This window comes from Labrus mixtus, chromosome 5, assembly GCF_963584025.1.
Source record: "Labrus mixtus chromosome 5, fLabMix1.1, whole genome shotgun sequence".
Classification (NCBI taxonomy): domain Eukaryota; kingdom Metazoa; phylum Chordata; class Actinopteri; order Labriformes; family Labridae; genus Labrus; species Labrus mixtus.
In genome coordinates this window covers 21347926-21363234 of record NC_083616.1, presented here as the reverse complement: position 1 = coordinate 21363234, position 15309 = coordinate 21347926, and the positions used below count along the sequence as shown (strand labels likewise).

Genomic DNA, 15309 nt, shown 5'->3' with positions numbered 1-15309 from the left:
TGGGAAAGGGACACAGAAAACTTTCCTCAAGGAGACCGGAGTCCTGCACTTAACAATTATCAACTTATTAACCACAGCAATGTACATAAACTGGAACTCAGTTACCATGAACTGGTCTCACAGAAAGAGATCATTTAAAACAAATGTAACTAAATATGACCCAGGCTGTGGCAGAATCGTCCATTACTGTCGTGTAATTCTTGTCTGCTGACCGAGTTCCCGCTCTCTGTTAATGAAAAGAGTCCTGTTCCACATTTAGAAAAATAAATCATCATGATACGGTTGGTTCAACAAAGTCTTGTTATCCTGGTCTTTCCAACAATTCAACATGTCTTGTGAAAAATGAAGTTACTACTTGCAACCAGCACTCTGTAGCCCTGTTTCAACTGAGTGTGAATGCACATGTTGAGTTTAGTGCACCTCTGTGGATGTCGCTAATTCTGCTTGTCATAAACTCTCTCCGTCGGGAGAGTGCTCACAAGCTAATATAGACTCAGAGTCATTTTTTAAAAGAGAAAAAAAAAAAATCTCCATACAGTTTAAAAATGTACACACAAGCGAGTAGCAGGTTTGATTGTGGGTAGAGCCCAGATCTTGACAAGGAAAATTATACTTGTAAAATGATTCAAAAATGTATCAGGATTCTGAAGCATTCAAATTTCTTCTCAATTTCTTCTAAAGCCGGACTGAAAGTTCATGCTTTGTCCAGTGGGCTGTTTGTGTGTGAGTGCATTTATGTCAAAGTGAGTTATTGTGAGGGAGTACAATATTTATAGAGATAAAAAGATCGCGTAGGAAGTGATATAGATGTGTGTGCGTTTGTGTGTGTGTGTGTGTGTGTGTGTGTGTGTGTGTGTGTGGGTGTGTGCGTGTGTGTGCATGTGGGTGTGTGTGTGTGTGTGCGTGTGTGTGTGTGTGTGTGTGTGTGTGTGAGAGTGAGTAAAAGGAGGGAGAACTTGACAGGGAGAGCTGCAGTGTGAGATTAAGAGACATGTAGGTGCTGATAGCTGGTTGGGATCAGTGCTCTGAGCAAGATGTTAAGGCTGGGGTTTTTCGCCACCTCAACCTGAATCAAAACCACCCCCCGACCCCCACCCTCCACCTTAATCCCCCTCCCTCGATAAGCCAGTCACCCCCCCCCCCCCTACACACACATGAATCCTTCCCTCAGAATCGGCCCCTATGCAATCTCCCGCGCATCAGCTGCCAAATGAAGTTCCTCTTTAGAAAAAAAAAAAACCTTGGCTGTCGAATGGTCTGAGGCGTTGTGGCTGGCGGCAAAGGCAGCCCTTGTGTTGAAGCCAATAATCCAGCGTCAGGGCTTCAGGTGCGCAGAGGGATGTGATTGACAGGGCTCGATATGAGGCCCTCGCCTCACTTGACATTTGGGTTTCATAAGGTCTGGAACAAAAGGCAGGGGCAAAATAATCAGAGAGGGGCGCAGGCAAATAAATCTGTTTATTCCTCTTCACCCGCCCCCCCTCCCTCACCTCTGCATCCCCCCCCCATGCTCGCCCACATCACAGCTCAACCCTTGGAGGGGAACGAGGGAGGGCATGATATTACCTTTTCTGAGCCTTAGTGGATTCACGCACCACGACAGCAGGTCACTTTAGGCCCTGTGCTTACCTGAGATATTAGTTTGTATGTGCGGTAGATAGAGATGTGTATTTGAATGGCTGAGGCCGTGTGTATGTGTGCACAGTCCTGTGTATGTGTGAGGGAGAAGCAGAGACAACAGGACCGGCAGAGAGACAGAGGCAGACAGACTGACTAGAGCAGACAAGATTGATGTGGTGTCATATCGTGGATAAGCATTGCTACGCCTCTGTGTGTGTGTGTGTGTGTGTGTGTGTGTGTGTGTGTGTTTGAGAAAAAATAAAAGTAATATATAACAATGATAGAACTCCTCTTCTATCATGTCACGCGTAGAAATGATAAGACATTCAGAGAGAGAGAGAGAAGAAATATGAAGCGTAACTCAGCAGAAGATGATTAAGATGTCCTAACTAACACATGCAGTTAGTGCAGTTAAATGATTGAACTCAGTGGTTATGAGAGCTGCTGACCCAGCAACAGTGTGTCAGTGTGTGTCAGTCACATACACACTAAGCATCTACTCACAGCAGCAAATGTAGGCTGAGTGCATACACTCATCCCTAAGACTGAAGGGAGTTTCTCCTTGGGGGGAAGAAAGATTAAGTCCTAATTATTATCATCATATTTCAGTTAACTCAGAATGAAAGGCTCCATTGGCTGTCCAGAGTGGTATAATAGCTAAAAGAAAAATTGAATCTAAGTAATTTCTGATTCATGCTTCTTTATATCGTTGACATCAACATGACTTAAAGTGGCTATAATTTACAAATAGAATAACAGTGTATCAAATGAGGATTTTTAAATAGTGTTACTCACAGTTATGAAAATACAGAAAATGAACCGCCTGAATCTGCCATGCCCTTTGAAAAAAAACAGTATCCTTGTGAAAAGTACATTTTTGTATTTACTGTAGTACTTATTGCACAATATTAAGGTTGTATATCAGATTTTATTAGACCGCTCCACTATCATTCAGGATGAAACATTGTTCCTTTCCGTCCTCTACAATTTGTGGCTTTTGGTAATTGATTCAAATATGATCACCAAGTAAATCATAGATGTTAAAGGTTAAGAGGAACTAAAATGAGATCAATGCTAACCTGCTGCAACTTTAAAATGATGTGCTTAGAAGTTCTAAGAACTATTTACTGTTCTGAATTGGACAATCTGTTCGAGTAATTCCCTTTTGTGCTTTCAGAAAATGTAATGCTCGTAATTTTTTTACCTTTCCTGATTAATATTTTAAGTCCAACAAAGCCAAAATGCAGGTCAATCAGTCAAAACTCCAATTTCCCTCTCTCCATTTCTAAAAAACCCCATAAACATTTTCCCACACGTCCTCAAAACAGAATTTAATAGGATCCGAATGGGCTACTTGGCATGCAGCCTAGTCGACCTCCATACCAGTAATTATACAATTAACTCAAGTTCATTAAGTCTTTACAATAATATTTTGTCTTCCCCTATATGATTTGCATCCTATACACACATGCAGAAGTGCCTACAAGGGAGCTCAAAATGAGAATTTAATTGCAGGGTTGTGAGTGCAATCTGTGGACTGAATAGCAGATTGTTTTAATTGGCGATTCAATTAAAAACAGGATAAACATGAGACACCTCAGGGCCATATGTTCGCTTCTGCCTAGAAGTGTCAACAAAATACAACACATAAATCAACAGATATAGTTTCCAGATTAATCCCTGTGACATCTTCTAGACCGAGCCCCCACGTGGGGAGTCTGCATAGAGTGCGTCCTGATGGAGGTGATTGGACAAAATATCAGTGATTGACAGGGGGACACGGCGCAGTGTGCTCACTTGTTCGTCGCTATTGGCTGACTCTAATGGTCGCTCCTCCTCCAGACCACACACCATTGGCTTCGGGGGGGGCTCCGCGGAGGAGCCTGGAAGTTGTAGTTCTTTACGGCAGACGCACATCTGTAGTGCTTATTGTCGACTAATTTGAATTAAACTACACGTCCCGACGTCATGGTACAGGCTCCCATAATTGTTGTGAATATGTAATTGCGCTCGTGCGACTGGTTGCTTCTAAATTTGGCTTCTGAGGGGCAGGTTGTTAACAGTCGGTGAGGTGGTCGCTCCGCCGGTGCTGTGTGGGGATGTGAACGTTCACGGAGGCTGCAGGAAATTAACCGATAAATGCGTGACGACGGGACGACGCGGAGGAGAGGTCATGATGTGCCAGAAGTCGATGCTTTTTAGGAAAAATTAGACATTTAGGAGGATCATTGTTAGTTAGGTGGGAGGAAATTAAGCTTTGTGCGCCTAAATTAAAGCGTTGGAGATTTTGGAGAAGACTGAGGCAACTCCTGCTGTAAATATCAAACTGAATGGACTTTTTCCAACACTGCCTGAAAGAATGACGGCCAGCAAAAGGTCCGAGGATGTTTTCACTCTTCGTGGCACATGCACGTAGTCAACAAACCGGCCACTGACAGACCTTTTTACGCACGGGGAGAGCGCCGTGCTCCCTCATTTTTGGGGTTATTTTTTTTTTTTTGCGGTTTATCCGAACGAACTTTGCAACACATTTTCAATGATTCGTGATCTGAGCAAGATGTATCCCCCGGCCCGGCATCCGGTAAGTAGAAAGCAGAAAGGCAATATGTCAAAGCAGCGCAGATTAACAGCCGCGCGCCTGATGCGTAATCAGTTTAGATCAAGTTTCCGTGCCACCGCGCGCTCGCACGGACAATTGCGCTCATTGTTTCAATGCTGCAGCTGCATGTGCGTGTGCGTGCGTGTGCGTGGGTTAACGTGTAAGCAGTCCAAGTGAAACCAAAAGGCCATCCGTATCACAGAGGCCTATTGTCATCTACAGTCTCGCCTGTGTGTATTTGGTGTGTGAGAGAAAGAAAGCGAGACTGTGTGTGTCGTGACACTAAACTTTGGTGGCTCAGTTCTTCCTCTCTTCCCCCCCCCACCCCCCCTCACACGCGCTTTGGTTTGGGTTGAGGTCCCCCACCAGCCGGGCCAGCCGTTAAAGTTCACTGTCACTGAGTCCTGCGACCGGATCAAGGAGGAGTTCCACTTCCTGCAAGCGCAGTATCACAGGTGAGAGTTTTTATGGAGCAGGACATCAAAAATGCATGGAAACATCTGTTCATCTGAAAAGCAGTGACAAAAATAGTGCAAAATTTACTGCTTGAGGTTGGAGAGATTGTAAATGTGACTTCATGTATTCTGGGTCTATGTTAGAGCTGCAAAACATCAGTGATTTAAAATGATGTAATGCTTATTCATTTTCATAATTTCTGACACTATCAATGGCGAAAGTAGCTTTATATATCAAGAAATCATTAATCAGTCTAAGCCCCAGTTTAAGGGAAGGTTTCTGTGATGTTCACCTGCCTGACACCAGTCATGAATGAATCAGACCACAGGCCAGGACCTATGCTTTTTGAGAATCATATGATGCAATGGCGTGAAATACAAGAGAAAATGATTTATGTTAAGGACTTAATTGAGAAATGTAGACATTTTTAGTTTAAAGTCAAATATCCCTCAGGAGATCCCGTAAAAAGACTCTGCTCAGAGCCTCTAAAGAGCTGTTGGTACCTTTGTCTCAGATCCATCTGATGCCTAGCTGCAGGTAAACTCCATCAACCTTGGTATGCACGTCTCTCTCTGCGAGCTCAAGTGGTGTGAAATACTTTTTTAGCTAACATGATGAAGTGTGAAATACATCGCTTGGGGGCAGAACCGTAAGCACGATACCAATGCATAATAATGGCCCAGCCCTGGCTGCCTGGTAATTATTGCCCAATCACCTGGTGAGATGAACCAGTGGCCCAGTCTGCTGCCCAAACCTGGATCTGAATGAGCTGAACCAGGGATAGTGTCTGCTGCATGTGTGATACTGTGATCAAACTGCTGCATGCGCGTGAAATCCTGACTGCAGGGAGACTCTGCAGCCTAAATCAGAAGATATAAATGCTGCATATATATTCCACCAATTACTTCTGAAACTGAAAGTCTTCTGAAACTTTCTTTGAGCTTCAGAAATATGTCAAATGTATTTTCCTATCTTCAGTCACATGTACCGAAATGATACCAGCATGAAAAGCTTTGCTTATACTGTGTAAAAACCTGCTTCTTCATCATTGTTTATTTTGAATTTATTCAAATTTCATGTTTTCATTTTTGGAGGGTAAATTATCCAGACAACTGGGTTAGTTAATACAACTTAAAACTATTAGAATGCAGAATTATGTGCCTCAGTTTAAAGCATAAAATGTAGGCTAAGTGTTAACACAATATAAATTGAATGTCTTAACATATTCTGACGTTGACAGAATTCTCTCATAATTCTTCAGTACCATTTAAGTAACATACAAAATGCCCTACTTTGTTTTTCTATCAGTGTCTTCATTTCACCATCAACCTTGAATACCTGCTCATTTCATCCTAAAATATACGTACAAAAGCGTGTAGCAATAAGTGGAGGCTTTTCAGTAACACACAATATCTAAAGAGTTAAGTTTTTGTGTTACTAGTCTAGCTGTAAAATGGATCCTCATGATATAGTCTCTTTTTTTGTTGATGGTGCAGTTTGTGCATCCACTCACACTGTAAGAATATATGATGAGCTTGGTGTGGTTGTCTATTGATCCATTAATTACAGCTCTGTACCTGCTGAGTAAGTGTCTGCAGGGGAAGCTGCTGTGACCCCAGAAACTTTTTGTGTTCATTTTTATTTCTCTCATGCACTTAAGTTTAGCAATGCAAATTTAAAAAGGGCAGGATGTGGGCATTTAGTCTCAGTACACTGTAAGGGATGTTTTCAATTTCGTTTTTTTATGAGTCAGATTTTTTTTTTCTTGTATTTCTCAACATGTCTGTTTGTGTGGAGGGCATGTATTTGTATTATTATTGTATTATACTAACAAACTGTTTTGTGTCTGCCTCACAGTTTGAAATTGGAGTGTGAGAAACTGGCCAGTGATAAAACAGAGATGCAGAGACACTATGTGATGGTGAGTGTCATTGACTACAGCTTTGTGTGTGTGTGTGTGTGTGTGTGTGTGTGTGTGTGTGTGTGTGTGTGTTTGTATTTTCGGTGTGTGCAGAAACAGGAACAGAGAACACACGTCTGTTTGACCTTGCTTTGATCTTTGTTTTTTTCAGTACTACGAAATGTCATACGGACTGAACATCGAGATGCACAAGCAGGTGGGAGACTTTTTTTTCTTGAATGTCAAAGAGAAGTACTGATGGTAAAAACCACACTGCAGTGCGTGCAGCTGTCAGAGGAATGCACATGGTCAAAAAGACCAACATGACTTTCAATGACTTTAATGCAAATTTTTCGAATGATACAAAATTACACATACTTAAAATTATACTTAAAGTTATTATACTGACTGGTGATGATGGGGATATTTTTTTAATACCACAAGTGCTTTTAAGTTTTCAACAGAAAGGTTGAACTACAGAGTAAGTTTTTGCATTGTCCAAAAGAAGAAGCTCTAATGTCAGTATTGTAATGTATGGATCTTTCTTTCTAAGAATACTTGTAAATTATGAGAACAATTTTTTGTTGGTAAATAGTAAATGGACTTGAGCTTGTAGGCTATAGCACTTTTCTAGTCTTCTGACTCCTCAAAGCAGTTTTACACCACAGGTCACACCTACACATTTACACCCATTTACACACTGGTGTGAGAGGCTGCTGTGAAACGCTAAGCAACCATGAGAAGTAACTAATCCCATTCACACATATTCATACACCGCTGCCAAAGCGGTGGGAGGAACTTGGGGTTTAAGTGTCTTACCCAAGGACACGTAGACATATTGCTGCAGGAGCTGGGGATTGAACCCCCGACCTTCTGGTTAAGAGACGACAGACCTCTGAGCCACAGCCGCCCCCTTGTTTCTGTTCAACACAGAAGAAGAGAGTATTGACTTCACATTATTAACATGTAACCACAGACACCATCTTTCCTCTAATCTTAACCAAAGTTGTTTTATTGACAGATTTATACAACCATAGTGTTAATGCTAACTTCAGATCCATTTTTGTAACAGAAACTCTCCAAAAGGGCGTCTAGAATAGTACATAAATGTAGTGTTTCATGTCCTCTAAATCAAGTCTTTGAACATATGCAGGCTCACTTTATTTATAAAACACATTTCATGCAATCAGAATCCCAAAGTGCTTCACATAGAAACAAAGAAATCAAAGATGAGAACAGAAATTGAAATCAGTGGATACCATATTCATAGCATCGGTAAAAAAAATAACATGACATAAATACTTAAATTAAAAAAACAGTATAAGATTAAAAGGGTCAAAAGTGCAGCATAGATGATACTTTATCGTCCAGATGATTAGACGAGTCTGAAGAGTAGCTGTGACCTAAATGTAATATAATCCCAGAATTCATTTTGGAGGAAATACATTCATAACAGGAATGTGATATATTTACTGAATGTAAAAGCAGCAGTATGGTTGCCCCGGTAAGGCAGTGCATTAATCCCACATGTGAATAATGATGTCGTCAGTGTAACTGAATGAGCAAATGGCTGAAAAATGACTCGAGTGAAGGAGGATTTGGCCTTTAACGAGCCTTTACATTACTGCTGCCTTTTTTAAACACGGAGGATCATTAGCATAAATGTCTGTGTTAACCACACATGAGCTGCCAGACTAAATGGGCCACAGCTAAAGCAGCAACACACTCATTTCCAGGCAAATGGTGTGTGTATACTGTGTGTGTGTGTGTGTGTGTGTGTGTGCCAATGTATGTGTGTGGGGACGACGGGAAATGATAAATACTTGGCCTCTGTCTTGCTGCGTGTGTGATTGTCTGTTTATTCGATATATAGTGTGTGTGTATGTGTGCGTGTGTGTATTACAGCCCCTATGTATACTCTACATGTTTACTTAGCATGCTGTGTGTGTTTGTCTGCATGCACACTGTAGTTGTTTGTTTTGTGTGCATTGTGTGTGTGTGTGTGTGTGTGTGTGTGTGTGTGTGTGTGTGTGTGTGTGTGTCTCATATATTGTAGACATTTACTTTGGGGTGTGTCTGTGTTGGACTTTTGCTCATTTCTGTGGTAGTGTGTGTGTGTGTGTGTGTGTGTGGAATTTCTGTGTGTTTATGTTGCACACACACAGCTTTCCGTTGGTACATTAATCAGACTTGATCTGATAATATTTGAGTTGTCTTCTATAAATCCTGCTGTCTTCTGCTGCTCTGGATGTGTGTGTGTGGTGTGTTTATCTGTGTGTGTGTGTGTGTGTGTGTGTGTGTTTGCTTGTTTGTGGGTTTACTTGGGGAATGGGAGAAAAAATAACAAGAGGTGAAATGTGGCCTGTGGCTCTGTGTGGTGCCCAATGATTTCTGTCAGGAAACCGTTTTGGAGAGTGAATCCTTAATTTCTGCCAGCAGTGTGTGTTATTGTGTATGTGTGTGTGTTATTGTGTGTGTGTGTGTGTGTGTGTGTGTGTGTGTGTGTGTGTGTGTACATTTTGGAAGCATTTTCATGTGCAAGCTGTGTTTGTGTGCACTTGTACACCAGTGAGCATGAGCGTTAATGTATTTCTTCTATCTACGGCATTCAAAATGACGGTACGATGTGTGTGGCTCTTTGAATGTATGCCAAGATTGAAGAGGGGGTTGGTAGGTTGGTAGGTCGGTGGTGGTGGTGGTGGTGATGTTTTCAGGGGTGTCGAGCAGTCCCATTAAGGCCAGCAGCCTCAGCTACCAAGCGTATTACTGATATTGCTTGTTTAGCATTTTCTGAGGGTAATAAGCCCATTGATTTTTGGCTCTGCTCTCTGTTTTATTTACACAGAAGGGCTCTGGTGCCCTCGTTAAAGAGGAATTGACTCGTAGATGGAGGAGAGGAAGGAGGGAGGTGTAGAGGGGGAGGGTGTGCGGGGTGTAGAGCATGGGACTGAGCTGCATGAGGACAGCTAATCAATTGCAAATTAGTGAGGCTGAAAGAGAAATAAAGCAAGCGAAGGATTGGGAGAAGAAGGGGATGGCGGGGGGGGGGGGAGTGGTGAAAGGCGGAAGCAATGAGACGTTTTGATACTGAAGACTGGCAGTGTTCTCTACAAGGTCTGACAAGTCATTTAACTGAGCCGCGAGGGAGCCATTTGTTTTATTTGACATATTCTGGTCACGTAATATTTTATTATCTGGCATTGAAATATTTATAATCCATGCTCTTCGAACAAAATCTAAATAATTTCCTTCTGTATTGCACTGGGGAAAAATGGTAGCTGGGTGAAACTGTGACAGTGAAATTTGAGTGGTTCCCAACACTCTGTCCCAAAACACAAGCAACAATATGAATCTAAGTGACAAGTCACAAAATGACCGATGCAGACGATACATTTAATGTGTTTACGGCTAAGTTAGCTGAAAACATGGACACAACTTGTGTATCTGTCCAGCAGACTTTAGGTTTCAACCAGGAAGTGGTTAGCTTAGCTTAGTCCCGTTTCTTCTTGGTGCATGTGCTAACAGACCGGAGCAGCCACACAGCGCAGCATTCTGCAAAATTAAAAAAAACAAAACATGAAAATGATTTGTGGACGATCATGTTAACATCATACCAGCTAACCAGCTAAGTTACATATAAAAGAAAACAACAGATTTTTTAAAAAACGTGTCATCCTCACCTGTTTAGAATTTCCATCTTAACTTGAAATCATTAATAAACTGAAGTGAAACACAACTGATGGCATTAATGAGAGCAACCGTCAATGTAGTAAGACGTGTTGGAAGGAGCAGAGATGCGGAATCACAGCAACAGAAACGTATCGCCCACAGGTAGACCTGCATGTCCAGGGTGTTTCTGAGAGGCTGTTTGAATTGGTACAGTGACATGCCGACCCTTGACTAAGTCTGCTCGTATTTTCTTCAAGGTGACTGTGTTCTTGGTGTTTGTTGTTGGTCTCGTGATGTAGACTTTTACCAAAAGAGAACTTTATGGGGTCTGCTTAAACACAGCTCACAAATATGGATAACCTTATGTTATACATAGAACTGATATAAAAGAATGCAGATCATTTCTTCTCATGTATCACTGTAACCTATTCTTTAGTAAAACACAAAATAAACAGGAGCGATAATAACTATGTTAAAAACTGAAGCTTACATGTTGAACATTCTCATATGCAACTGTGCCTATTTGCTTCATTTCTAAAGGAATTATAATCCGAACGAATCCAGAATATATCTGTATATCAAGACTGAACATGGGATATGTCAAGCAGGACAATTTTTTCGTTTGGACGAAGCAAGCGATACAACTTTGTAAGGTGGACAAATACTGAAGAGCTGCGTTGTTAAAAAAAACTTTTTTTTTATCACGATGCAGCATTTTTATATCTAGCACACTTTGTAGCTTGTCTGTATAGCGGCCTTTTGTTTTTTTCCTCCTTCTCTTTTTACTCATTAGATGTGTTTTTGACACACACGCACACATGCACACACACACACACACACACATGCAGTCACAGGGGAAAACAGACTTTATACAGCGCTGTCCATTAGGTGAATTAGCCGGTGGTGAAAAGTGGTGCTGATGTGCTGCTTGCAAAGCTCCACAGGGGAGATGGACATTTGATCTTCTATCTGACCCAATCTGACTCCAGGGCTCCTGCCTGATCTCATTTCTTTGTTGTTAGGAGCTAAAGTGGGAGTATTTCAGCTGCTATTTGACTCTTTTGGGCTACATTGTGATAAGTGGACATTTCTGGGGGCGCCATCTTTATGTAACAAAGAGAGTTACTGATATCCAAGTAGGTGTTCTCAGGTTAATAGTGAAAGAATATTCACTGGCAAAAACTACGCGTTCATAAATAGAGACTTTTAAACGTACAGAAGGTTTAAGGAGTCACACATTTATGTCATATTGTTTATGTGACCCAATGGGCAAAATAAAATAACATACGTTTGTTTGTTGTTCAGCTACCGGGCTTTCATTTTTTTATTTTACTGGAACATTTCTCCAGTGACTCACATTAAAGCTCAAAGATAAATTCTGCACACATGATCTCACCTCTGAGGGTACTGGGCTTTGTGTGACCACAGACTTCTCTAACCTACCAATAAGCTCCATGGATCGACCTGGTGTGAGTCCTAACCTTAGAGGACTCTCTCGCCAGTCTTTTCTTATGTTTTATTCACTGTCAAGACATTGAACGGTCCAGGTCAAAGTTGAGGTCTGCTCGCTACAGAATCTTTTTTTCAGGTTTGCACCAGCCACGGGACACTTTTCAAGAAAAAAAGAGCTCTGTTTTTTCCCGCTTTGGTTTCTGCAGCGTGGAGAGGTGCGTTGGCCAAACAGGCTGACATCTGTGCACCCTGGCAGATAGACATGGTTGTCTGCCATTGATGTAAAATGTCACCTGAAATTGGTTGTGTTGCCTCATGGAAAAGCATCTCCATTTTCTGTTCTGCTCCAATGCTTTTGTTTCCACTTCAGTGCCAACATATCAGGTTCTTTTCTCCAAAAAAAAAAAAAGATTGTTGACTGATCAGGTAATCTTATGGTTTAAAAATAAAGCCATGAAAGTTCTAAAGTATTAGAATGGTGGATTTGGTCATTTTAGTGCATCACAGGAGCAGGAAATGATTATTGTCTTAACCGGTTAATTGTTGAAGCATATTTCCTCAAGTTCTTAATGAATCATTTGGTCCACAAAATGTCCGAAAATATTTTGAAAATTTAAATATTTTCCATTTATTATCAGAGGATTAAGAAAATAATCTTTACACACTTTTTAAAAGGAAATATACATTTCTTTGCTCATTGAAAAAGTGGCTAGTGATCTTTAGCTGTTGTCTTAACTCTATATAACCCATTAAAAAAGTACATGCAGTTAAGTTTCCAATAGCTGTTCATTTTTGTTAACTTCTATATGATGTAAGAATGAATTATCAACATTTTTGGATGTTAGTTTAAGTCTAAGTAGATTTGAAAAGTCAGTACTAATTTGCAATAACAAAAATTGAATGAAATTCCATAATTACAGATACAGTAGACATTGAAACTGTGAAGAATTTAAAAAGTTATCTGAGAAAATGGTCCGACGGTGGCTTTTTGACAGACCAAAGACTTTTGTTGCATGTTATTCTCCATCCATCTCTTTCCTCATCTCCTGTCAGCTCTCTTCTGTTCAGTCTTTTATAGAGAAAAAGTCAGTCAAATCTTCTTGCAGGGCTTAAACTTTCAAAAAAACACCATCACTGACCAAGTCCATGGAACATTTTTGAGCTTGAAAGATGGTGTTCTGCAGCCCTCTTATGTCCAAGTGGATGTTGCAACATCCCCCACAACCTGATCATAGCGCTCTGCAGTCTATTCAGTGTCCTTGAACATTTATTTCCTTATTCCAGACCGGAGCAAGCAGGCTTTTTTATTCATTCACTTCTTAAATCTTGGTGTTAGTGGAGGGTCACCAACTCATTTCCCAGCTGTATAATACTGGACATGGCTTCCTTTCCTCTCCTGTAATACTGAGGTGCAATGAACAAGGCACTTAAACCCCAGCTAGCCAGTACACTGGAGTTTTCTCGGAGGCTAATATGTACTAGGCAGCTCCCTGATGTGTATGAATGTGAAGCAGAACCATGCTGAAAAAGGGCATGTGTGCAGAGCAAGTCTTCCCTGGATAAATGCTAAATATAAAATGAAAATGTCAGTGTTTTAGGTTGTCTGTGGGAGTTGAAGCAGCTGCTGCACTGTTAATCAGAGGTAAGTTGAATTTCAAAGCTCCATTGAGTTCACCATCTGCTTGACACTAAATAGCTCCCTTACTGTACGAATAGTTGCTCAGACAAGCTGAAAAAAAAAATCAGTGACATTCATGACCTCTGAGGTTTATCAACCTTGACCTAACAGTCTACTTTATGAGTGGACTGTACAGTTAGTAAGACCAGGAAATACATTTTATTTTATTTTATTTATTTTATTTTTTTTATTAGGTGATGCAGAACAATACAAGACAAGTGAGCGACATGACAAGAGCAAAAGTATGTAGGAGACAGGGGAGACACGACGATACGATGCACAGCATAGACAGAGACAAAACAGGCAAGCAGGGAGTAATAATAACATTTTGCAATTTTGTATGTTGAGGGTGTTGAAGGGCCCTGCTTGTGTGTGTGTGTGTGTGTGTGTGTGTGTGTGTGTGTGTGTGTGTGTAATTCGAGTGTATGCTTCTATGTAAAGGAAATACATTTTTACTGCAGATATTCAAGTCTCTAATAAAACAGTCATCTTAAACACCGGGTCGAAGTGCGCTGTATCAGTGACCTTTTATTTTTTTGTAGTCCACTCGATCGATTGTCTTTTCTTACAGAAAGATTAGAGCTTTATCAATCTCTAAACTCATTGGCTATCGTCTGACAACAATATAGCCTCTGGGAGCTTGGCCAAGTTGTTAAAGGCTTCTGGTCTAGCAACCAAGATTTCTTCTTTTGTGCGTTGTTCTGACAACGTCTTGGATGAGGGCATTTTTTTTGATGCATCGTGGGTACCATTCGGCAGAGTGCGTTGCAATCTCCATGCCTGAGCGGGCCTGGAACAGTGTCTGCTGGTAAGACATTTGTTACATAATGATGATATCCAACAGGAGAGCATTCCAAAAGAAATGCAAATGGATTTTAGCGGTCTCAATTAGGGGAAACCCCTGAAATTAACTATTTCTTGCTTTTGGAGGTCAAAACCTTTGAGTGCTTGAATTAGTTTCATTGTCCTTATATCAGGTTGTACTCATTTCAGGGTTTCTCTAAATTTCTCTCCAGTTTTTAACAGTTTTGTTATTGAATGAATTACAAAAGCCTTCTGGCTACAGCTCAGTACTGATCCTCTTCTTTGCTAACATAGTTGATGTTGGCCTTCTGTCCCCCTCCCCCTTCACTGACGGAATATAAATTGGTGAGAATTGAGTTTAGCAGACTCATGTAGCTTTCTCCTCTTTGAAGCAAGCCGCTCAAGGCTACATTAGCTGCTCCTAGCTGACTAGCAATTTTAATTTATAACACATGTTACTGTAATGGTCAGATTGACAGCAAGTACATCATTCCATCAAATGAAAAGACAGGTAAACAGTTAACAAACTGGCCCCAACACATTCCTAATCTTGCTAATTGTTTCCAACATTTAACTTTATAAACCCCATTAAACGGCCCTAAATATAAAAAAAAAATGTACAGTCCTTCTTGTATAATATATGTAAGTGTTTTCAAAACAACACATGTTGACAAATCTTTCATTAAGAATCATCTTGTTTTGTTCACATCTTTCTATCCTATATAGCAAACAGCAACTTAACTCCTCTTGGAGCTTTTTAGAAGAAGTAAATCTATGAGTGCACGCTCAGTCTTTTCCATAGAGCACAGCTTCGGCATATCAGGGAAATGTTTGTATTTTGTTAATCACGACAAAAACCTCCTCCCAATATCTTTTAAATACTTTACATTCACGTAAACACTGAAAAGGTGTTCATTTAGCATTGTAACATTTGAAGCATGTGTCTGGCACGTTAGGCTTAAAGGGATGTATTTTTGATGCTGTTATATCAGCTGAAGACGTGTGTTAATTGTTTGATTTAATGGAAGTAAGGTGGCTGAGCAAGTGAGAGCATACTAGCATAATGCATTGTTGCCTGTAGCTTTACATTTTTGTAGTTCTTGTGTTCAAGGGAAAATATGCTGTGGGGGT

The 15309-nt window shown here is 40.7% G+C and overlaps 1 protein-coding gene across 4 annotated transcripts in view; it reads left to right on the top strand.

Moving 5' to 3' along the window:
- Window positions 1–3610: 3610 nt before the first annotated feature.
- Window positions 3611–15309, top strand: part of LOC132974442 (transducin-like enhancer protein 4) — a 38667-nt gene continuing 26968 nt past the window's right edge. For 2 of the 4 annotated variants that reach the window (XM_061038510.1, XM_061038509.1), the window contains exons 1-4: window positions 3611–4201; window positions 4577–4674; window positions 6533–6596; window positions 6748–6792. In XM_061038510.1, the coding sequence (XP_060894493.1) occupies window positions 4157–4201; window positions 4577–4674; window positions 6533–6596; window positions 6748–6792 (252 nt within the window). In that variant the 5' untranslated portion in view covers window positions 3611–4156. The remainder of the gene's footprint in view (window positions 4202–4576; window positions 4675–6532; window positions 6597–6747; window positions 6793–15309) is intronic. The other 2 variants (XM_061038511.1, XM_061038512.1) reach the window with 2 other exon arrangements.